The 23,566-nt window shown below is 47.3% G+C and overlaps 2 protein-coding genes and 1 pseudogene across 4 annotated transcripts in view; 2 read left to right on the forward strand and 1 right to left on the reverse strand.

The window, feature by feature from the left end:
• The window catches only part of NPC1 (NPC intracellular cholesterol transporter 1), a 43,885-nt gene extending 42,958 nt beyond the window's left edge, over nucleotides 1-927 (forward strand). For both annotated transcript variants that reach the window (XM_088833486.1, XM_088833487.1), the window contains one exon: nucleotides 126-927. In XM_088833486.1, the coding sequence (XP_088689612.1) occupies nucleotides 126-208 (83 nt within the window). In that variant the 3' untranslated portion in view covers nucleotides 209-927. The remainder of the gene's footprint in view (nucleotides 1-125) is intronic.
• Nucleotides 654-23,118, reverse strand: RMC1 (regulator of MON1-CCZ1). Of its 2 annotated transcripts, none has more exons than XM_088833488.1 (20): nucleotides 22,874-23,118; nucleotides 22,135-22,211; nucleotides 19,533-19,617; nucleotides 17,920-17,976; nucleotides 16,464-16,550; nucleotides 11,496-11,636; nucleotides 11,092-11,195; nucleotides 9,543-9,632; nucleotides 9,346-9,451; nucleotides 8,536-8,647; nucleotides 6,605-6,649; nucleotides 6,309-6,362; nucleotides 5,536-5,664; nucleotides 4,972-5,078; nucleotides 3,126-3,245; nucleotides 2,558-2,635; nucleotides 2,153-2,257; nucleotides 1,829-1,897; nucleotides 1,520-1,745; nucleotides 654-791 (listed from the first exon to the last, which is right to left on the reverse strand). In XM_088833488.1, the coding sequence occupies exons 1-20, from the start codon at nucleotides 22,973-22,975 to the stop codon at nucleotides 712-714; spliced, it is 1,974 nt and encodes a 657-aa protein (XP_088689614.1). In that variant the 5' UTR covers nucleotides 22,976-23,118; the 3' UTR covers nucleotides 654-711. The 2 variants fall into 2 exon arrangements, with proteins under 2 accessions (XP_088689614.1, XP_088689615.1); XM_088833489.1 differs by having other exon boundaries at nucleotides 19,533-19,673; nucleotides 22,874-22,906.
• Nucleotides 14,498-15,254, forward strand: LOC129549729 (small ribosomal subunit protein eS6 pseudogene; annotated as a pseudogene).
• Nucleotides 23,119-23,566: the final 448 nt, after the last annotated feature.

Below are 23,566 nucleotides of genomic sequence, written 5' to 3' on the forward strand. Positions count from 1 at the left end.
CTTTGTGATTGAGAAAATGAGGATTTTTTTTCCCTGTAAATCTCTGGAGGACAGGAAGTTCTGTTATAGTAGAAACCATCTCCTTTTCTCAAGAAATGATTCATAAGTTATTTTATCCCTCACAGGCCCGTCGATAAATAAAGCCAAAGGTTTGACCACGCAGCAGCGATACAGAGGCACAGAGCGAGAACAGCTCCTCAACTTCTAGCTGCCCCCTCATGGACTTGAGACTGTGTCTGCGGGTCGGTTGGTTTACCACTGGACAGCAACTGCGTTGTCGAGGCTCGGTTGAACCGTCGATGTGAGCAAGCATCAGGCTACTTAACAGCAGCCGCTTTGGCCTAGCGCTTTTAAACTCAGGAATGCAGACTCTGACCGGAAGCAGTATTACTGAACCTGGAGGCAGCCCCAGGGCGCTGGAGCACCTTTCGGTTCCCCAGGAATGAGGCCTGGTTCTCGGGCAGTCAGAAGGGGGCGCTAGGGAGCCTGCGATCTGCTCGCTGACACTTCCTAAAGGCCAATCAATGCAATGTTTCTCCTTTTTCAGGAGTAAGCCATCACACAAGTTCTACACCTTATTTTTAGTAATATTTGAGGATGTGGTAGATACATACTTTATTACAACATTTTGTAGTTTAAAGAGCTTTATTAATGCAATAAATTAACTTTGTACACATTTTATATATATATATAAAAAACTAGCAAGTGACCTCAGAACGTTGTAGGCCTCATTAGAGCTTGGTCTCCAAAAACTTGTTTGAAAAAAGCGACATGTTCTTCACAGTGCTCTCCTGTAAAGGCAAATGCAGATTTAACCCGTTAGGACGAGGCACAAAAGGAGGAAAAGAAGGGAACACTTTGTGGCTCCTAGATGTGGATCCTGGGTTTTAACTTATTTTTCTCTCATAAAATACTTTGTTTTCCTAAGCTTCTGAGTCATCCTTTCTGTTCACACAGCTCATGCCATCACAGGACTGGCTGGTGCCTTGACAGCCCCCAGCAACCCTGCAGTCTGCCCTGAGAGACAGTAGAGAATCAGGGAGATCCGTAAACACTGGAAGCCCTGAAGGAGTCACAGGTTCCCCCATCCTGAGGAAAAGGGTTCTTTAGATTTCATAACTTTGGAGATTAGAGGGATTGGCCAATGCATCCTGCCTAAAAATGAAATATTGACAAGCCTCAGGCCATTGACAAGCCTCTGAAGCCATTTCCGGTCTTGTTCCTGAGTCTTCAGAAAGGGCCATTCCAGGCCCAGATATCAGATAGCTGTGCCCAGATGACACTGTCTCCACCCATCACTCCCTGCAAGTTCCAGAGCAGAACCCCAACTCCATCAGCACCCTAAATCCACTCTCACTACAGTGAACAGGCTAAGGCTTATGCGGGCTGGTACAAAATTTTGTTAAGAACTAGCCCAAGAGTTCTCCCAACCAAAAGGCTTCTCGCCCCACCCCAGCCGCCAGTGATCTCCTGGTACTGAGTGTGGCTGCCCCACTTTTCCTTACAGCTGTATTCTCACCTGGTGTGAAACTAGGGTTCCCTCGCAGACGCTGGTTTCGCTGTTCAAAAAACCGGAATATCGTGTAGAAAAGCATGTGGTCTTCAGTCTGCTTTGCAGCATCTAGAAACTTCCGCGCGGAGATGTTATCGTGGCCACCAATGCCCCGGATGAACCTTAAGGCAGCTAACACTTGGTGTTTGGAAAGGAGAACTTCTACTATTTCATCATTTGCTGTGGAAAGTCGCTGGAAATAAGATAGAAAGCTGGGTCAGCACAAGCAGTAGGAACAGCCTTTTGTGGGGTTTGAAACTTGGCTATATCAGTTACCTTCAGCATATCCAGAGACAGCTGGTGGGCAGGAGGATAAAAACTTTCTAGGGAAAGCAGCAGACAAGCCTGAAAGACACATACTTTCAGATTGGATTCATAATATGTTGGAAGGTCAAAGTTTTTTTATACTTGTTTTTATTTGGCTATGCCAGATCTTAAGTTACAACATGCGAACTCTTACTTGTGGCAAGCAGGGTCTAGTTACCCCACTGGGAATGAAACCTGGGCCCCCTGCATTGGGAACGTGGAGTCTTAGCCACTGGATCACCAGGGAAGTCCCTCAAATGTTGAGTCACGGAAGTTAAGCCGGCTGGCACTCACCAAAGGCTTCGCGTCACTGAGGACGTGGTACTGCAGGAACTGGTGCAGCGTGTAGAATAGGTTGTGCTGGACGAGCGTCCTGATGACCAGCTCGTGTAAGTAATGCTGAGACACAGACAGACACATCATTCAATTACGAGACGAGATGCGGTGCAAGGACTGTGGCTGCTCTAAGTGAAGTTCCCATCACTAAGAGAAGTGGGTTCTGTGTGCAGGGAAAGAACCCAGCCCTCATCTGACACTGATCATTCCACTGAAGAACACGGGGTCCCATGAGGGGGGTGGCTCACTCTGAGCCAGGTGTGCAGACCCTTGTGGGATACTGAGAGTCACCTCAGTTAAGACAGTGATGCTGCTTTTACTCTAATGATTCCCTGTCCCTGGAACGTGGGCCCACAGAGGTACCTGTACTGTGATCTGAAACTGGTTCAGGGAGCGGATGTACTCCATGAGCACGGCGATCACGAATTTGTGCGGCGTCTCCTACACAGAGGAGAATGGTTAGACACACACGTGACTCCTTGTTCGTCTGCCCCCTGGCTTCCGGGGTTCCACTTGGCTGTGCTGTGCTGGACTTGGTCACTTCAGGCATGTCCAACTCTGTGCGACCCCATGGACGGTAGTCCACAGGCTCCTCTGTCCATGGGATTCTCCAGCCAGGAACACTGGAGGGGGCTGCCATGCCCTCCTCCAGGGGATCTTCCTGACCCAGGGATCAAACTCACATCTCTTACATCTCCTGCACTGGCAGGCAGGTTCTTTACAGCTACGCCACCCTCCAGACCCTCCCTGGTCTGTGATCATATTTAAGCTTGAGTATTAGAGGCCAAACGATGAGCATTCACTCAGTTCTCACTCCAAGATAGCTCGGTTACTCCAGTCACATTCTGAGTTCTTTCTCCTCAATTCCCTTCAAGTATGATCACCGCCTTGGGAATCCTAAGCCCAAAGGGGGCTGGCGAGCCTCCCTTACCTTCTTCTCCGTGAATACTGACAGAACATGGGTGTACATGTCAGACTGGTCGACCACGGCCTGGGTGCGCACTGGCCTCCTGAGCAGTGGGCCACTCCGGCTCTGCCCTGCCTCCACGGCCTGCACACAAACCACACACAGGATCTCAGTCGTCTTCTGGGTAATGGCATGTTTGCAGTCAACCCAAAAAGACCAAATTCCTGGATGTTGTGAGCCTGGCCATGAGCAGAGGGTAACACTTGGACAAACTGCAGTGCAGCTAGAGAGGATGTTTAGCAGGTCAGAGCTGATCATCTTGAAAACAAACCAGTGTTCATGGGTGGAACTAAAAAGCCTAAGGTGTAGTTTTATTGAGAATTATTTTTTTACCCTCTTAAAATAACTCCCTAATATTATTAATTGCAAACCATCTGACATTTGTTGTCTAATTAAGATGCCTACTGCATCTTTGTTTTATGAAGCCCAGATCCTACACTGAGTGAAAAATCTTTCTTAGAATGAGTATCAATAGAATTTTTTTTTTGGCTGAGCAGCAAGGCTTGTGGGATCTTAGACCAGGAACTGAACCCGGGCCCTCAGTGCTGAGAACAAAGTTCTAACCACTGGGTTGCCAGAGAATTCCCTCAACAGCTTTTTAAATGGCAAGCAAGGCTCCCCAAATGTCACTGAACAAGAAAGCCCTGTGAGATCTTGACTTCACCTCACTTGGTAATGCTGACTCTGCGACGGGGCACCTGAGAACCTGCATTTGCAGAAGCCCGGCGTGATCCAGTGGTGGGGTTGGTGGACCATGCTCTTGACTCCCACAGGTTTACAGAGCCAGAGCACCGCAGCGTAGGGGCTCACAGACACTGCCATCTGAGATCAGGCCTGCTGCCTTCTCTGCCCAGAACGCCAGCGGCAACAACAGGATACTCCAGAAGGACCTGGGTCAGGACAGGGCCACACAAGGCTGCATGCTGCACCTCGGCCCTGTTAGCCCTGAGAAGCGAAAGGGAAGGGGTTCTGGGGGGCTGTTACTGTTTAAAACCACTGCCATTTTTAGCCTTCGGACTGCTCAGGTTCATGAAGGTAAATAATTCATTCCACTTGTCCTGAACTTCCTTCTAGCTTCAGAAGACACACTTAGGAAACAGTACAGCAGACTCTGAGAAGCCTACCCTTCACAACAGATACTTGACATTTTTGTCTGTTGTTTTGTTTTTTTTTATGGCTGCAAGTGGCATGTGAGATCTTAAGTCCCCAGACCGGGGGAACTGGTCCCAGACCATGCCCCGAGCAGTAGTAGCTGGGAGCGTGAAGTCTTAACCACTGGACCACCAGGGAAGTCCAACAAACACCTGAACCTACTAAAGGAAAAGTGCAGTGCTAATACTGAACTATCAGGATCCTAAAAGGAGCTTGACTGAATGACAGGATAAGTCTTATTTTTTTATAGCTTTTTCATCCTAAAAGGAAAAGAAGATGTGGCAAAATACAGTACTGATTTACCAAAGTCTAGAGTCTGGCTTGGCAGAAGGACATAAAATAATGCAAACTGAGAGTGATTTTCTTATCCGTTACATAAAGGGAGACCAAGGATCTATACATGTGTGTGACCAAACACAGATTAAAAACAACAAATGAAGAGGAACCATTAAGTGACACTCAGCCTCTGAGCTCAGGGGACATGAGGACTCTTAAGTTTACACTCCCTGTAAACATCCACCATGCTCTCTGGCACACGGCAAACCTCAGTGTTATCATTCTATGAGAATCTTGCTTATAATTACGTTGAAAATATACCCACAGTGGGGTGGGGTGGAGTGCCCCACCTTGTATGTAAAGTGTACATAATACAACTTACCATCGTGTAACTCTGCTCGGCGTCCAGGTACTTCTTATACTCTTGGTTGAGTTTGTCAAAGACGGTGGCTATCACGGGCAACGTCGCTCTGTCTGACTCTGTCAACACTGGAAGGAATTAAGTTTCACACTGGTCAGCCAACACGCTAGGAGAGAAAGGACTCATCTCCGAGGGTCACCAGGAGACATGACACAGTTGAGGGGCTGGGGGCCCTGAGGGTGGTCAGTTACTGACAGAGGGCATCAGGAGAGTCTCAGAGTATTAACAGACACAACGTCGTGAGTGACTTGGACTCAGAGAAAGGTTTCTTTTCCAGCTGGGGAGGGCAGCCTCTACCCTCCTGTGTGTCCAGGTTTAGGTCTGTTTAGTCTCCCCTACCCAAGAAATGTCTTGCAGGGATAAATAATTTTTATACCAAGCAGCCTTTCCAGGGGGTTAAATGATGCTCCCGTCACTGGGCCTACAGGCTGCAGACAGGAGAAGAGTGTGGCCCATCTCGTGGTAGGCGTGCAGGCTGTGTCAGGAATCAGACGGAGAGGCTGAAGACCCCCCACCCCTACTTACTCTGCGAGCACACAGACAGGATGACCATCTTGCACTCCTTCCTCTGCAGGAGGAAGTCCATAAGCCTGCCTTTATCGGGCAAGAGGTTCACTATGGGCTGGAGCTTCACCTGGAGGTTCCAGAGGTAACCTGGTGGAGAGGTGGCACGCTGAACCCTGGCTGTAAACCAGAGCAGCGGCCCCAGAGCTGCTTCCCTCCACCTTCACGGCGGGTGGGGTTGGGGGGTGGGGGGAGGTGACGCTGCAGAGCTGAGCCAGCGGCTGCGCTCACAACACAGCCCAGGCTGCGATGATCAGGACACCCACACCACAGTGGGGCTGCAGCCAACGACCTCTGCGTGTTGGCCAATTCCTCACAGAGGAACCCTCCCTGCACACTTGTGGAGCATCCACTGAATACAGGCACCTCCTCCCCTTCAGCGCTGATGGGAGAGCAGGTGGAAGCCCAGGCGCAGACTTTGGTCCTGGGCTCCTCTTCTGCTCTGACTCATTAGTCAAAGGCAATTCCTGAAGCTCCCAAAGGAGCCCTGGAACCCGCCATCCTCCCAGCCCTGGGCATCCCCTGTCCTCGAACCTCCCAACACCCTCACTGCTGGGCAGTGGGCACAGTCCTTCTCATTGGGGCTCCGGGAGAGAATTAAAGGCTTCACTGGAAATGTCCGAGTCAGCCCTTTCTCCCCAGGGCCGGCACCAAGCTGGTACCCTCGAGACGGACAGGAGGCCGTCCACAAGCTTGTCTAACAGGACACCCCACCACCCACACCCCAGACCCACCTTGGCTTGCACTGATGATGATGTCGGGCTGGAAGACGATCCACGATGAAGAATCCACACGTTATAGGAAACACTACCCCAGGAGAGGCAGGAGGCGACCCAGCTCCCGTGAGCATCCTCCCCACCCCTCACTGAGTCCCCCATGGAGGCCCGGCCCTCGATGAGAGGGAAACCCCACGGGTGCTTTCCATGATATGATTCATCCGACTAGGAGGCTTGGACCACCCTTAGACCCCTGTGTAAGGAGAGGTGACAGCTCCCCTCCCCGGCCCGGCCAAGGCTTTCAGAAAAGATACAGAGTTTACATGGGACGGGGGACTGGCTGGTCACAGGAGCCGGACCTACAAACAGAGAAGACGTGTGTAAGGGCTAAGTAACCCAACTGGAAAGTGCTACCAGTGCGACACTTAATACTTTCTACAGGCTTCAGTGCGTGTTCATTTGACTGCAGTTAAGTAAGGAGGAAGTGAGTTGGCATGTCCCACTGATAACACCGATCAGGAGAAAGAAGGAAGTCGAGAACAATCCATGAGGAAGTCTTGAAGAAGTCTTGAAAGAAGCGGAAAGCAGGCTGAAGTTTCTTTCACAGCACTGTTCTGCTTTTTTACACATGTACACAAGAAAGAACTGAAAAAGTCACCTGGGTGCTTTCAGACTGGAAGATAGGTTTTTATCAGCTGGTTAGAAAAGATGTTAATTTTGTGCAGACTTCCCCCCCCTCCCCAGGGCCCCATTAGAGGACCAGGCTGGAATGTTTAGAGTCGTTTTTGCCCCAATTACCAGCAGTTACTTTCATGCTGAGTAAGCAATCGCAGATACCAGCCATTCATCTGACACCATCTACTGACATCTTTCTAACAGGACACCTTTAAGTGCTGACATCTTTCAACTACCCTGGCAAAAGGAAGAAGCTGGAAAGAACAGAGAAGGCTGAGACCTAATCAGATGTGAGAACTACAGCCAACCCTCAAACAAGGTGGGTGTGAATTCCATGGGCCCACTTACACAGGGATATTTCTCAACAATAGAAACCACAGGACTACACGGTCTGTGGGTGGCTGAATCTTCAGGTGCAGACCGATGGATCTGGAGGACTGACCATCAGTTATATGCAGATTAACCCTCATTGTTCCAGGGTCAACTGTAGCTTGTTCTCAAACCCTGCTCAGCTGGCTGATCCTGCAAGACCCAGTGCAGAGGCAGCACTCTGGCTAAACTATCAGCGAGAGCCTGACCTGATTCTTCCCGTGACAGGTATTCGGACGTCCTGTCAGTGGGCAAGGCCAACCCAAAGCTATCTGACAAGGATTCCTTTAAGAAAACACTCCTCCCAGAGTTCCACATGTGCACTTCTGACTCTGGTTTATACATGGCAACTACAACCAACCTGCTCCAGACTCCCATCTCCTTGAAAAAGAACATGGTTTGAGTTCTCCACTAAAGTCAGTCACACTGAGTAAAAGCAAGAGGAACGAAATGGCTCTTCCCCTTTTCTGACATCCTGACCTTCTCTCTCCTCTGACTTCTCACTGCCACCTCTTCGGGTAGGAGGACGGGTTCAGAATAACCTCACAACTACAGCCTTACCACTTCCCATGACCACCAGTCAAGGGAAAACAACAGTCTTCATCATCATAGTGACACAGAACATAACAACGGTAAGGAGAAGTGATCCCAGGTTAAAATGACAGCCGTAAATAGCCAAATTTAACCGCAGGGTTGCTGAGCAGAGACAAACAGAAATGTCAACATCTTAACTCAACATTAAAAACTCTTTGAGCTTCAGTGGGTAATCACAATGCTCCACTGTAGAGCTCAGAGAAAAGAATCATTCTGTTTTCTTCAAAGGGAGATTCATGTCGCTTATAAAACGCTTTTCATGAGAACACAATTTTAACTTATAGACTCAGCAGTGTTGGTCGCTCAGTCGTCCGACTCTGAGACCCCAAAGACAGTCGCCCGCCAGGCTCCTCTGTCCATAAAACTCTCCAGGCAAGAATACTGGAGTGGGTTGCCATTTTCTTCTCCAGGGGATCTTCCCAATCCAGAGACTGAACAAGCATCTCCTGTGTTGCAGGCAGATTCTTTATTATCTGAGCCACCAGGGAAGCCCAAGATTCAATAGTGACGTTAGAAAACAGACAGAACCAGCCCTGGAAAAGTGAACAGATGTGGGAAGCCCCGGAACTGCTCCCCCTTCCACCCACACACGGCGACTCCCTCTTACCTGCTGCGGGGATCTGATAGGGCTGGATGGATCGAGCTGGGAGCACCGGGTGATGCAGAGTAACAGAGCCATCGAATTCCCCCCTCAACCTGATATCAAATATCACCGACGTCTGGCGGGTAGAAAGACAACCGTGTGGTATCAGTCCAACAGACCACAGTTCCACCCACCCTCTCGGGGCCTCACATCTTCTGTTCAGATCCGCTGAGGAGCCTCGTGTCTGCGATCTGCCCCTGCATGCTGGTTCCTATATGAGGCGGACTCTGCTGCGACATCACAGCTCTCCGCCAGCTCTCACACGGATTCCCACAGCTATGACTCTGCTGCTGAAGGGCTCCAGCTATTGGAACACAGCTTTTTCACTTTAACTTGCAACATCTTCATTAGTTAACAACACGGGTGTCACCAGCCTCCAGGAGGGGAGTGGCTTGTCTCCCACCAGACACCCAGCTGACAGGCATTCTAGTTTTCTCTGGAGCCACATGGCCTCAAAACCACCATCATTTACACTCACAAAGGAAGTGCAAGGTTCAGGTGCTAACGCAACACACTGGCTCGGCAGGAATTCCTGGCTTAGATGACTCAACCAAATGACTATTCCCAAGTTCGATCTTATGTGTTTTATTTCCTAGAACAGTATTTAATTATCCTAATCAACTGGCAGGGTTTTCCTAAACCATCTAGAAAACCAAACCCACTTCTACCTGGAAGACCAAAACTTTGAGCATAAAAAGCATCTTCTAGTCTTTTTCAGAATGTTGTGCTCATTTTCACGGTTCCGTGGCGCAGGACATGCCCCTGCACTCATACCTCTGTGTCCTGATGATGAACCACCACCAGGTTGTCCACCACATTTAGGGCAAACTTCCCCGTCCGGTTTAACTTCAATATGTGCATCTTTTTACAGGCACCTTCTCTGTAAGACAAGAGAAAGGTCACAAAATAGGTCAACAAGCTTTAGTTTGTATTTTAAAATTGGAGAAGAGGGAAAACAGCATTAAATGTACCGTGGTAGGTGATACAGGACTACCTCTGCTCCAGTACTATTGGAGGTCCGAGAATGATGCCTCAGGAAGAGAACGTACAGTTGGCCGTATCTGATCAGAGAACAAGGAGACGTAAGTCACGCTGGTCATCTGACATCCTTCCATTCTAAATGCTGAGATATAAGGCCATAGGTAAGTGAGTTACAAGATACCCACTTAATCAGATATTCTGCATGAGATATTCTGCAGCCAAGAGAAACATTTATAAAGAAAGTGCAGTTAGCTTAAAAAAAAGAAACCTAATATTAAGTGAAAAAACGGGGATGCAAAACTAAATAGAACTTGATCATAGTATTAAAAAAAAACCAAACCTACAAACTTATGCAGCATGTCCAAAACCACTGGAAAGAGAGACAGGTTGTTAACAGTCCTTGAGTAACATGCTGTGCTCATGTGCTCATTCACGTCCGACTCTGTGCAACCCCGGGGACTGCAGCCCACCAGCTGCCTTTGTCCATGGGATTTCCCAGGCAAGGATAGTGGACTGGGTTGTCATTTCCTCCTCCAGGGGATCTTCCAGCCCAGGGATCAAACCCGGGTCTCCTGCATTGGCAGAGGGATTCTTTACCACTAGCACCACCTGGGAAGCCCACAGTAATATGCCAAGTCCATTTTTCTTTTCACTTTCTGTGATTTCCCAGTTTTATAAAATGAATACATTCCTTAACCATAGGAAAGGATAATTAATCACTTTGCATTTTTAAGCCTCATCTGATACATGCTGCTGTGACCAGTTCCTGTAGGCAGGTTTTTGTTCCAGGAGTTCACACTGTGCTGGGGCCTCCCTCAGGGACAAGGAAGAGACAGACGGAAGGGTCTCCTTTTGCAAAGACTTCTCATTTTATCTTTTTCTATACCATCATGCCTCAGATTTCTTTAAAAAAAAAAAAAAGCATTCTAAGTGCTAAAAATATTTTACCATTTGGAAACCAGTTTTAGGCCATAGAAGAATCAGAAGTAATTTAGAAGCAAAGTGTTGATATTTGTTGAATTTGGGTATATAGGAGATTCTCGAAATCAGTTTTATTTTTGTGTTTGATATTTTCATAATAAAGTTTTTAAATTGAGCTATCTACATTTCCAAATGAAAATAAACATTCCTACACAAATAATCTAGGTCTGCATCTGTTAGCTAAAAAATGTAAACTATGTTTTTCTTTAGAAAAACATGATATATTTTATCTAAAAAATCTTTGATAAGCTTCAACTCAGAACTAAAAAAAAATTTCTGAAACTGAGAAATAAATTGGCTCAGTGGTCTCATTTTATCAGACTAATGTGGTGAAAAAAACTTCTCTAAGATCACAACGTCAATAAAATCAGAAAAGAATGTCAGGAAGATGAGGAGCTTTCTACATTCATAAGACCCGGAAGTGGAGAAGGAGGGGTCCTTCTCGTGTGTTCTGAGGCTACAGGAGCCAGGGCAGCCCTGGTGGGCTTACAACAACCTCCTATCATGACAGAACTGAAAACAATTATGAGGAGGAATTCTCCCAAAGGACAGACATACATTGTCGCCATGGCAATGTCTCTCTCCGAGAGGCTCAGTTTAGTTGACTTTGGGGCAGCTGGTAATTCAATCTCAAACTTGGGCAGCTTCGACATGGTGCCAGCCTGTTTTGGGGAGAAAAAAGTTTTTGCAAAAGCTTATTAAGCCCTTCTGATGTTTCAGCACTCCCCACATCAAAGCACTGAGGATACACATGCACTGTGTCTTCCCCTCCTTTTCAGGGTTCCAGGGGCCTGGCCTTAGGACTCCTTCTTGATGTAGATGGGATGGTATGGGGTGCCCTCTAGTGGTCAGAAGGGGTGAGGCTCTTGTTGGAGAAACTTGCCCCTTTGAAGTTACAGGATCAGTTAGGCTGTTAGAGAAACAAGGTCAGAGGACTTTTTTAAAGGGAGGCCGACTCTTACCCGGAAGTAGAAGGGCTGCAGCACATTTCCAAGCACTGTGGTGGACAGCAGAATCACAGAGCCCTCAGGACAGTACATGTACCAGTTCACGTTGATGTTCTGGCTCTTCAGGAGCTTCAGATTCCGCTTCTCTGGTAACACCTGACACAAAGTTCAAGAAACAGAAGCTTCATTTGAAAACAGCAAATGGGAAATTCCCTGGTGGTCCAGTGGTTAGGACTCTGTTCTTCAGCTGCAGGGAACGTGGGTTTGATCCCTGGTCAGGATCCTGCATGCCTCGAGGTACGACCAAAATAATAAAAAAGAAAATACCTGAAAACTGACATAGTACACAAAGAAAATCATAAAAAGCAAAAATTAGTAGTTAAGTAGAAAAAAATAATTTTTATTTATAACAGCTACCATTCTTCCAGCCCTGTGCTTATTAACACTTCCAAATCTTAGCTCATTATTCTTTCCCTGCCCCCAAGGGCTGGGCATCATTAGGCTGATTTGAGGGGAAAAAATAAGGCTCCAAGGGGCAAAGGAACCTGTGACAACCCAGGCAGCCCACCTCACTCCAGGGCCGCCCAAGCCCCGACACTCCCAGGCACCATCCTTCCAAGAGTGGGGAGCAGTAGCATCCTTGGTTGTCATGGATCCAGCAAAACAAACCGACACGCCCTGGAGCCACGTGCACCAAATCAGTCACCGCCCTGCCTGCAGAATCAGCCTTCCTCCTGGTCTCCCGCTCAATCTTAGGCTGGGGGTGAGGGGGTATCCTTCTAACAGACCTGTTCATGAGACTCCAAGTGCAAATCGAGTAACTATTTTATAACAACGGCACATTTAAAATATACTCAGAATCTCATGATACATTAAGGAGTGCTGAATAGAGCCCAAAGATGATGTTAATGCTCCCAGAACACTGCCCTGAAGAACTGTCTTGGAAGTCAGCGTTGGGGGCATGGGTTTCTCGATGATCCAGGGATAATAAAATAAAGATGTGTCAGAGTCCTCTTTCTTTCTACCTTATTTCTTGAAGACCTTAATTAAAACCATCTAGATGACCTGAATGTACACTATTCTACTCTGAGAACAGAAAGATATACTTTTAAATGACTGCCCCAGAAACCCTTCTGTAAAGCCACAATCCTTTCCTTGCTAGTCACAGGCACAAAATTCTATTTCTGTGCAATGGGATTCAGGTAGCTTTTCTTTCTGCCGGTCACTGAGGTTCTGATAACAGACCTACAGCAAAGTACCACGGCATTCACAGAATCCTGTGTTACACAGGTGTGCCTCCTAGATTCGTATATTCTAAATTACACTGGTTTTGTTGGGGCAACAAACTTAACACCTGAAAGAATTCTAACCCTCTCCACTTTGGCGCCACTTGAGAGATTTCAGGAGCTCTCTCAATAGATCAGGCAGCTGGAACAGATTAATACATTATTGACCAGGGGATTTTTGCAGAAACTAAGGCCTGTGACCAGCAATTTGTTATGTAAATGAATATTGAAACACTCTGGTCAATTATGTTCCGGTAACATAATGTATAAGGTGCATTACTACATCAGTCAGTTAGTTATTAAAAGATAAAGTCCAATGTAAACCACAGAGTGAAGAGGCAACCTACAGAACAGGAGAAAGTATTTGCAAATTATCTATCTGATAAAGGGTTAATACTCACACTATACAAACACTTTCTACAACTCAACAAAAAGAAAATAACCCAATTTAAAAGCAGAGGGGACTTCCCTGGTGGCACGGTGGCTAAGGATCTGCCTGCCAATGCAGGGGACAGGGATTCAATTCCTGGTCCGAGAAGATTCCACGTGTTGCAGAGCAACTAAGCCCAGGAGCAACAACTGCTGACGCCTGCTCGCCCTGAGCCTGTCCACGGGAAGCCACTGCAGTGTGAAGCCCGAGCGCTGCCACGAAGAGTAGCCCCCACGCGCTGCAATCAGAGAAAGCCCGTGAGCAGCAACACAAACCTAGCACTGCCAAAGATAAATAGTTATTTGTTTAAAAAGAGGAACAGACACCATCCGGAGCGCAAACAAGCCATGAACGAGGTGGACACCGTCGCCAATCAGAGAAAGGCAGACCAAAACCACGATGAGACACCACCTGCCACCCAGCAGGACGACTGCCACGGATACAACAGAAAACAAGTGTCAGCACTGAGACGGAGGAACTGGAACCCTTATGCACCGTTGCTGGGAACGTAAACTGGCATAACTGCTAAGCGGAAATGCCTCAAAGATTAAAAACAGAACTATTATGTGATCCAACGATCCCATTTGGGGGTTATATACCCAAAAGAACTGAAAGCAGGGTCTCAGAGATACTCACACACTTGTGTTAATAGCAGCATCATTCACAGTAACCAAAAAACGGAAGCAATGCCAGTGTCCGTTGGTAGATAAATGGACAAACAGAATGTGGTGTGTGTATTCAATGGAATATTTTTCAGGCTTGCAAAGGAAGGGAATCCTGATGCACGCTGTAACACGGATGAACCTTGAAGACATTATGCTAAGTGAGACAGGACGGTCAGAAAAAGTTGTATGATTCCATTTGTAGGAGGTAGAGGACCTTAAAGCAGACAAATTCATAGAAGCAGAAAGGAAACCCGTGGTTACCACAGGCTGGGAAAGGGGAAATGGGGAGTTGTTGTTCAATAGGTACTGAGTTTCAGTTTTACAAGATCAAAGTTCTGGAGCTCGTTTTCACTACAACGTGAAAACACTGCTAATGAATTATACACCTAATGGTTAAGATGGTAGATTTCCTGTTATGTGCTTTTTATCACAGTTAGAAAAAAATCTGGGACTTCCCTGGCAGCCCAGTGGTTAAAGCTTCTAATGCAGGGGGCAAGGGTTCAATTCTTAGTAGGGGAACTAAAATCCCACATGGCACAGCAAAAAAATAAAAAATAATAATAACAATAATTTTTAAAAAGTTTAAAAAAATATTCTTTTTAAGATGAAAAGGCTCTTTTTCATGGTGCCTCTGAGGCTGTCGGCTGCTTCAGAATGAAGCTGAACATCTCTTTCCCGGCCACTGGCTGCCAGAAGCTCATTGAAGTGGACGATGAACAAAAACTTCGTACCTTCTACAAGAAGCATATGGCCACAGGAGTTGCTGCTGACGCTCTGGGTGAAGAATGGAAGGGTTATGTGGTCCGAATCAGTGGCGGGAACGATAAGCAGGGTTTCCCCATGAAGCAGGGTGTCTTGACCCATGGCCGAGTTCACCTGCTACTGAGTAAGGGTCATTCCTGTTACAGACCAAGGAGGACTGGAGCGTGAAAGCGCAAATCTGTACGGGGCTGCATTGTGGATGCCAACCTGAGTGTTCTCAATTTGGTCATCGTGAAAAAAGGGGAGAAGGATATTCCTCGACTCACTGATGCTACAGTGCCTCGTCGCCTGGGTCCTGAAAGAGCAAGCAGAATCCGCAAACTTTTCAATCTCTCTAAAGAAGATGATGTCCGCCAGTATGTTGTGCGAAAGCCTCTAAACAAAGACGGTAAGAAACCTAGGACTAAAGCCCCCAAGATTCAGCGTCTCGTGACTCCATGAGTTCTGCAACACAAACACCGGCGTATTGCTCTGAAGAAACAGCGTACTAAGAAAAAATAAAGAAGAGGCTGCAGAATATGCTAAACTTTTGGCCAAGAGAATGAAGGAGGCCGAAGAAAAACGGCAGGAACAGATTGCCAAGAGACAGCGGCTGTCCTCTCTGAGAGCTTCTGAGTCCAGTCAAAAATGAGATGTTCTAAGAGTAACAAATAAATAAGATCAGACATCCAAAAAAAAAAAAAAGATGAAAAGGCAATTCATAAAACAGGAAACACAAATGTACAATACACAAAAGATGCTTAGCACTCTCCTAATGAAACATGCAAATTAAAATGGCTTTCCACCTCTCAAGATTGACAAATGTCTACAGATTTATGCTATCTAGCTCTGCTAATGGTGTGGAAAATGGAGATGCCTATATTGCTAGTGAGAATGCAACTTCTGGAAGAAATTTAACAGTATCTGTTAAGGTTTTTACTTTTTATTCTCAATTTTGTTCTTACTCCCAATTTATTTTTTGGCCTTGTTGCATGGCATGTGGGATCTTAGTTAACTGATCAGGGACAAAACCTTCAACAGCCCCACCCCACACATACCACCCGTTGGAAGCAAGGAGTCTTAATTACTAGACCACCAGGAAAGTCCCTGTTCAGCTTTTTAGGTATTCATACCTAGATTGTAATTTCCCTTCCAAGAATTGTGTCATCTAAGAATATAAAGCAACATTTACAAGCTCATTCACTGCTTGAACTCACTACAGAATTGTTTGTAATCACTAGAAAACAAAGATGTTCATGAACAAGAATTGGTCAAACTGTAGCACATCTACACGCCTAAATACCAGTCAGAATAAGATATGGTAGATGTCTAAGAAACACCCCTATGCAAAAAAAAAGAGCCAGTCCCCAAAATTATACAATATAACCAACCATATTTGTAAGTGTAGGAACCAAGCAGAGGAACAGGCACCAAATTAGTTCATAATGGTTACTTCCAGGGATTATGGGGGACTTTTTACCCTCCAAATAAAGGAAAGGTAACATCTGAATGTTTTATATAAAAATATGTATTACTTCTAATTAGAAAAAGAAGAAAAACCCAAGTGATTTCAAAAAGCTGCTAAAACATGATCACAAACCTTTCTCTAGAACATGTAAGTAATAAACATTTGTTCTTGGTTGTTTGCTAAGTCCTATCTGACTTATTTGTGACCCTGCAGACTGTAGCCCACCAGGCTCCTCTGTCCATGGGATTTTCCAGGCAAGAATACTGGAGTGGGTTGCCATTTCCTTCTCCTGGGGATCTTCCCGACCCAGAGATTGAACCTGTGTCTCCTGTATTGGCAGGAGGATTCTTTACCACTGAGCCACCAAGAAAGCCCAGGTAATAAATATAATACCTGGTAAAATTCAATTCCTTGATCTGTGATGAAGACAATTTCAGTAGAACTGGTCCAGCAGAATCCTAGTATGTTGGCATTTTTGGTCTGAAAAGAATTGTAGAAAGATTTTATTTTAATTAATAATAAAGAAAAAATGAATCTGTAATTTTTTTCAAAAGTTTAAAGTACCTTGCTGTTTATATCGCTCTTTGATAAAAGTTACCAAGATTTGATTACTTATGAACAAATCAAACTTTCTGTTAAATACAGTGTTCCCAGATCTCCACCTGAAACACCTTACTGAAGCACCTGAATATGAAGTCCTTCTTGTCAACAGGATGGGGGAAAGGACTGAGTTTGGCAGGAAGGTAACTGCCCAGCACTCTGATACCAACCTCTACCTTTAGAAATCAAAGGACAGCTGATATGCTGAGTCAAACACATCATAAAAGCTAGTGGTATAAAGGTCTAAAGGCCTAAAGATTTTCCATAGCAGTTACCCAAAGTGGGGTTGAAGATCTTGAGCTCTGCCCTGAGTCACCTGGTGAAGTCACACTGGGAGCCTCACGGCAGCCAGGCCAGGATCAGGCTCTGTTGCACAGAGCAACGGAGTCTGCCAGGGGCTAAAGTGTCTGCAGACGGGCCCCTCTTTGCTGAGAACCCATCAGAAGTATTAGTCATTCAGTCGTGCCTGACTCTTTGCAACCCCACGGACTGCCAGACTCCTCTGTTCATGGGATTCTCCAGGCAAGAATACTGAAGTGGGTTGCCCTTTCCCCCTCCAGGGGATCTTCCCGACCCAGGGGTCAAACCTGTGTCTCCTGCTTTGCAGGAAGATTCTTTACCTCTGAGCCACCTGGGAAATCTGAGGAACCCAGGTGGATCCCCAAGTAGCAAAACCATTACAAACATGTGCAAAGACAAACCCCTTCACCAGCAGCTTCTGCTGGGTTCCTAGGTGCCAAGATACTCTCTGAGCTGAGCCCCCTCTAGCTCATCAGGCCCAGCAAATCTGATTAAAACGGATTAGAATCTCCACGGACGGGAGGGATGGAAGATGAAGGACACAAGGAGCGCAAGTCCAGACAACATCATCAGGGAAAAGGGGGAAAGAACTCCTTTTCCAAAAACCTCCGGAGAGGCTGCTAAGAAGGGAATCCAAGGTCTGACCCAAAAACGCCGCCCAGTGGAGAAGGGCAGGAGCCACAGGAAGACAACAGCCACCAAGGGCTGAAGGGGCTCGTTGTTCAACATTGTCCATCCATTTAATCCTGCCAGCTCCATCTTACAGCTGAAGAAACGCACTTTAAAAAATCTAAAAAGTGTCCAAAGTCAGAGCCAACATGAGGCAGATCCAAGGGTCTGAGCACAATCTAATTCCACATTCGTGCTCTCCATTACCCGGCTACCCTGTGCCTCTGACCCTGGAGTTTATACCCACCAGCTCAGACAGAATCACCCCATCGGCCCATACCTTGCACTCCTGAGTGTACTCCAGCTGAGAACTGTCCGGGATAAAATTAGAAAAGTCCTGAAAGGAAAGAAGCACACAGAGGAGAACTGTGGATCTTCGAGTACAAACAGACAAGAGGAAAAAGACAAATTTAAAAAGTGGTCAGGTAAAAAAAAAACCGGACAAAACCCCAAAGACAGGAAAAATAAAACAACTGATCTGGACAAACTGCCCTGTTATCAGCAGCAGTTGGAATTTAAAAATTCCAATTTTTAAAATGAGTTAATCCAAATATTGATAGGTTTCAGAAACTAATTTTGAAAATGCATTCCTCAAATGACTGACTTCAGAGAAATGAGTTGCTATATTTTACAAGAGGCTTTCCAAAAATTTTAGCAGTTAATACTGACAGAAAGAAACAGGATTTGCCTTTCTCAACAGCTTTTTCTCTACAAATGGCGATGGTGAAAACTGACGAAAGCCAAAATGCCAACAAGCTGCTCCAGCTTTGAATATCTGCTCTTAGATCAAGCATTCAAAGATGAGAGAAATGAAAATATGAAGTTACTGAGGTAAGGCTAACTCCCCAAGTTGCCAAAAATATGCTTTGCAAAATCTATGGTTCCAGTTATCCATCAAAACAAAAGATGCCTGATGTTCCAAATAACTTTTAAAAAAACTTTAACGGGATTCTCTGCAATTCCAGGGGTTAGGATGCCTCACTTTTATTGCAAGGGGCCCAAGTTTGGTCCCTGGTTGGGGAGCTAAGCTCCTGCAAGCCACGTAGAGCAGCAAAAAAAAGGAAAAAAATTAAAAACAGGTACATCAAAAAAAAAATTTTAAGTCAAAAATGACAAACTAAGGCTGTTAAGCGTTTATTCATTTCAATGTCTTTCTCATCTTCAAGAATCCAAAAACTCAAAAACAATGCAGCATGGAACTACAGCTTCCATGAAATTAAAATAAAAATGGGTCCTTTAACACTGGAATTTTTCAGTTCGTTCTCTTCCAAACGTACTTCAAGTTTTATATTTCCCTATTCTGTATTTCTTCGGAGAAGGCAATGGGAAGCCACTCCAGTATTCTTGCCTAGAAAATCCCATGGATGGAGGAGCCTGGTAGGCTGCGGTCCGTGGGGTCGCTAAGGGTCGGACACAACTGAGCGACTACACTTTCACTTTTCACTTTCACACATTGGAGAAGGAAATGGCAACCCACTCCAGTGTTCTTGCCTGGAGAATCCCAGGGACGGGTGAGCCTGGTGGGCTTCCGTCTATGGGGTCACACAGAGTCGGACACGACTGAAGTGACTTAGCAGCAGCAGCATTCTGTATTTCTTATTATTTACCGTGTGTATTTATTTGGTCTATTTTCTCTGCTCTCAAATGTCTGACTCTTTGCGACCCCATGGACTGTAGCCCACCAGGCTCCTCTGTCCATGGGTTTCTCCAGGCAAGGATACTGGAGTGGGCTGTCATGCCCTCCTCCAGGGGATCTTTCCAATCCAGGGATTGAATCCACATCTCTGGTGTCTCCTGCATTGCAGGCAGATTCTTTAACACTAGTGCCACTTGGGAAGCCCACCAAATGTACTTCTAATGTCCTTTTCTTTGCACTATAAAGATATGTCTTACCACGGTCTTTGAGGTCCTCTGAACAGCCAATATCTTATTTTCCAAGGAAAACTTGATGCACTTCACTTCTCCTTTGTCCTCCATTCTTTAAGAAGAAAGAGCAGGTGATGAGTTGTACAGTTCATGACTGCATTCTAGCTTCTATCATTTTATGAGAAGAAAAAAGACAAGTTAAATATTCAGGAAGCAGCAAATCTTAGCTTAAAATGATAACAATGTTTCTGAAGCTTCAGTAGGACCACTTTTCAAACAGCAGAGTCCAACTGGCAACAGGCAGCAGAAGAAACTGACCAAATTGCATGTAACAAGTGACTAAGGTGTTGCAAACACTGCACTTTCACCTGAACCTCCTTTTAGATGTCACTAAGTCTAGACCCCAGAGTAACTTTCTGCACACACTGCCGCCTTCTCTCTCCATTCCCTTCACAGCAGCGCCTTTATTCTCCTGAGATACTGGCAGCTGTGAGATATTTACTTATTTCTGATTGAAGTATATAGCAGCGCTTTTGAAAGAGGAGTCTACTTTTTCCCACCCAGCACCCCATGGGCTGTGCCGCCCAGGACGGCTCCACCTCCATCTCACAACCACCTCAAATGGAGGTCAAGAGGAAGCCAAGGGCTGGATCACAGGGGAAACTCTCAAAGGAAAGGGGTCACTCCCTGTCCTGATTATAGTGATGGTTTCATGTATCAAAACTCATCTACTGTGTATGTCAAATATATGCAGCTAGTAATAATTAGACCACAACAGAGCTATTAAAAGTAGCAAGATGTTTTTAAAACAGGGTAGGGAATTTCCTGATGGTCCAGTGGCTAGGACTCAGCACCTCACTACTGGGCCTGGGTTCGATCCCTGGCTGGCAAACTACGATCTCACAAGGCGCTCAGTGTGGCCAAAAAAACAAAAGAGGTAAACTCAGTATCTCCCCTCAAGTCTTCCTGAGCCCACTGGGCTAGATCATCAGGGCCTCACCCCCACTTTCCACACGCAAGCGACCAGCGAGTCTTACCCCAGACCTTCCTAAGCAACCCCGTAGAACCTACTGGATGCCAGTCAACACTGTTTTTGGTCTACACAGCCTTCAGGCAGGTTTCCACTGTACCAGCTCAGAATGAAGCAATTGTCTCTTAAAGGGATACCTGACTCATATAACAGGTTCCCAACTAATCAAGCTTCAATGCTGCACCAGTGCACTCTTCCCAAATACTGATCTTTTTGCCTTTTTTTAAAGAATCTAAAGTAATGAGATGAACCCTGAAATCCACAGCAGAATATAGAGGGTTCAAGCCGACCGATGTCAGTGGCCACACCACCACCCACGTCTTCCCTGCGTGAAACCTCGTCTTCAGTCACACAGACAGGGAATCCCCCCTCAACAGGGAGACTGCTTGTCTTCGTGTTCTCTCCATCCAGAAGCCTCCTGTCCACCTAGAGGCCTCCCTTTCAGCCCTCGATCCTCTCTGAGGCCTTCCCCCTCCCAGGCAGTGATCTTCCCCAGCCCATCTCTTCTCTGTGCCTACATTCTGAAGAGAGGGTGATTACAATATCTATCACAGTAAATACTATGCATCCACTCCCTGCCTCCCAACACTAAATGTATGGGTTTTCCAAGAGTGGGGTGTGCTCACGTGCTCAGTGGCTCTGTCATGTCTGACTCTTTGTGACCCCTAAAGGGGGCCAGGCTCACTCAAAGCCTTCCTGCGCCTGGAGCCCAGCATACTGCAAGCAGTGTTTTCCCAACAAAGGATGATCAAAGAAAAAGAGGCTGATTCATTTTCTACTTTAAAAATTGTTTTCTAGGGACTTCCCTGGTGGTCCAGGGACTAAGAACTCTGCGTTCCCAATGCAGGGGCCCAGGTTCCATCCCTGGTCAGGGAACCAGATCCCACATGCCACAAGGAAAAGAACCCATACGCTGCAAGTAAGACCTGACACAGCCAAATTAAAAAAGTAAAAAAACCAAAAAAATTAAAACTGTTTCTTAGTTACACAGTCCAACTGTAAAATGTTTTTAAAGTCACCACTGAACTGAGGATCAACTCTGTACTTTCCCCTCTGTAATCACAGCAGTTAAGGTCATCAAATAGTTTATCATCCAAACTGAGATAATTCTGAAAGTGAAAGGAGCTGCTACCCACAGTTACACTGGTTCCATTGGGATATACTGGGACATCCAGTCCCCTTAAGTATACTGGAAGCTGAGGTTTTAACACACATGATTACATGGCAAACACTGACCCAGGAATCTCCTCCAACTCCCAAATGCTCTGGAAAGTCCCTGAGTTAAAAGAGGAAATAAAGCCCCTCTTCCGCCAAGAAACCGGAAATACGAACGCTGACGCTCCGACTGGTTAATTTCAAAAGACACGAACTGGAGTATGTGGATCCCGAAACAACAAGGAAAGACTGCACACCTTCACTCTGACGGGAAGTCCAAGGATGTCCACCAAGACTGTATAGCAGGTGTCTGCTTCCCTCTTCCTACAGGCAGGGATGTGCCCCCCACCCAACACGTAAAACAAGCTTCTGAATGAGAAACAGATAAAAACACCACTTTGTTTACACGTTGAAACAGTCTGGAAACGTCAATATGATAATTACCTAAATGAGATGGGATTCCTGTCATCAGGGCCTTTCACTACCACTCCAGTGGCTCCACCAGATCGAACGGCAAAAACCTGGGAGAAAAAGCAGCGACGTTTTACCACCCTGAACTCGGAAAGGCTCCAGACATCTATGCCCACCTGCGAGGATGATTTCTGCTACGCCCCACCCTGGGTTCAGATGAACTAACGCGGCACTTAGCAAACTGCGGATGCTTGGTGTCCACATGAATTTTAAGAAACAAGAAAGTAGTGACCAAAACAAGCTGCCATTGGGCACACTGCCCGCCGTGCGAGACCGGGTCGGTCCTGCAGGCTGCAAGCTCTAACCCGTTTCTGCAAAGGCACCATGAATGCACTTGGGCACAACCGGCTACTCAGCCAAGCTGCTCCCAGGGTTTACAAAATTCCCGAGAACAGTGAAAATCTCAGCGCCTAAATCCTTGACTGCAAGGGAAACTGATGACGAGAAGGCGTCGGGGAAACACCGGCATGCCACCAGCGGACCGCAGCGGCCGAGGGGCGCCGGGGTCCGCCCGGCTGTCACTTCGGGGGAGAAAGCCCTGGCCACGGCAGATCCCGGTCACTCGGATGCCTCCCAGGAAGGGACTGGCGCGGCGGCCTAGGCCTGATCCCCGGGCCCCCGGCCCCGGCGCGCGGAGCACCCGGCGGCATCGGGGGCGGCTGGCAGGGCGCGCCGGGCCGCGCGGGGGAGAAGGGCGCGGGCCGGCCCGGACCTGCTTGTTGGCCTCGTCGAAGAAGACGCAATTGACCGGGTTCGCCTTCTCGAAGTGCACTGGCCGCTCGCACAGTTCCAGATAGTAGTCCTCGTCGCCCATGGCGGGCGCCGCGGCGGCGGCGGGGGGCCCGGGGGCGGCCGCCAGCGTGAGGCCGGTCGAGCAACACCGGATGTAAGGAGTCTGGCCGGGCGGCGGCGGCGGCGATCTCGCGGGCGCTGAGGCCGCTTCCTGGTGCCACGCCCCCAGCCCTCTGGCACGTGACCCGCAGATCTCCTCGCTTAAACTGGCGACTAACCGCCCGCCTCGTAGCGGTGGGGCCCACCGGCCCGAGACCAAGCTGGGCTCTCCGCGGGAGGCTCCGCCCCTTTGCGGTGGGGGCGGAGCCCCAGGTCTGCCCAGCCGGCGGAGGGGCGGAGGGCCTGACAGGGAACACACGTTTGGTGCAGTGGGCGGGCTTGGGCGCCCCGGAGCTCAGCCGCCCTTTTCCGGGCGGTCGGTGGTCCTGGCTCCCTCTCGGTCACAGGAAGCTTGCGCAGGGCCGCGTGCTCGTGTGGGGCAGGGCTGCCCCCTGATCTAAGGAAAGCGCATCCTTCTAGAGCCTGTCTCTTACTAAGGGAGAGCATGGTCAGGGCCTGGATGCTCTGAGCGTGTAACGGGGAAAACTAGATTGCGGCTCTGAAAGCCTCTTGA

The sequence above is a fragment of the Moschus berezovskii genome, chromosome 28 (genome assembly GCF_049115385.1).
Source record: "Moschus berezovskii isolate FMDL1 chromosome 28, NW_MosBer_1.0, whole genome shotgun sequence".
NCBI lineage: Eukaryota > Metazoa > Chordata > Mammalia > Artiodactyla > Moschidae > Moschus > Moschus berezovskii.

What these genes read in the sequence shown, in the direction of transcription:
- RMC1 (XM_088833488.1), bottom strand. Translation starts at nt 22,975, where the DNA reads ATGGGCGACGAGGACTACTATCTGGAACTGTGCGAGCGGCCAGTGCAC. An exon ending in AAGGAATTGAATTTTACCAG is followed by an intron (nt 11,637 to 16,463) that starts GTATTATATTTA and finishes ACTTTGTGTCAG; the next exon opens with GTGTTACCAGAGAAGCGGAA. An exon ending in TTCATCATCAGGACACAGAG is followed by an intron (nt 8,648 to 9,345) that starts GTATGAGTGCAG and finishes TCTACCCGCCAG; the next exon opens with ACGTCGGTGATATTTGATAT.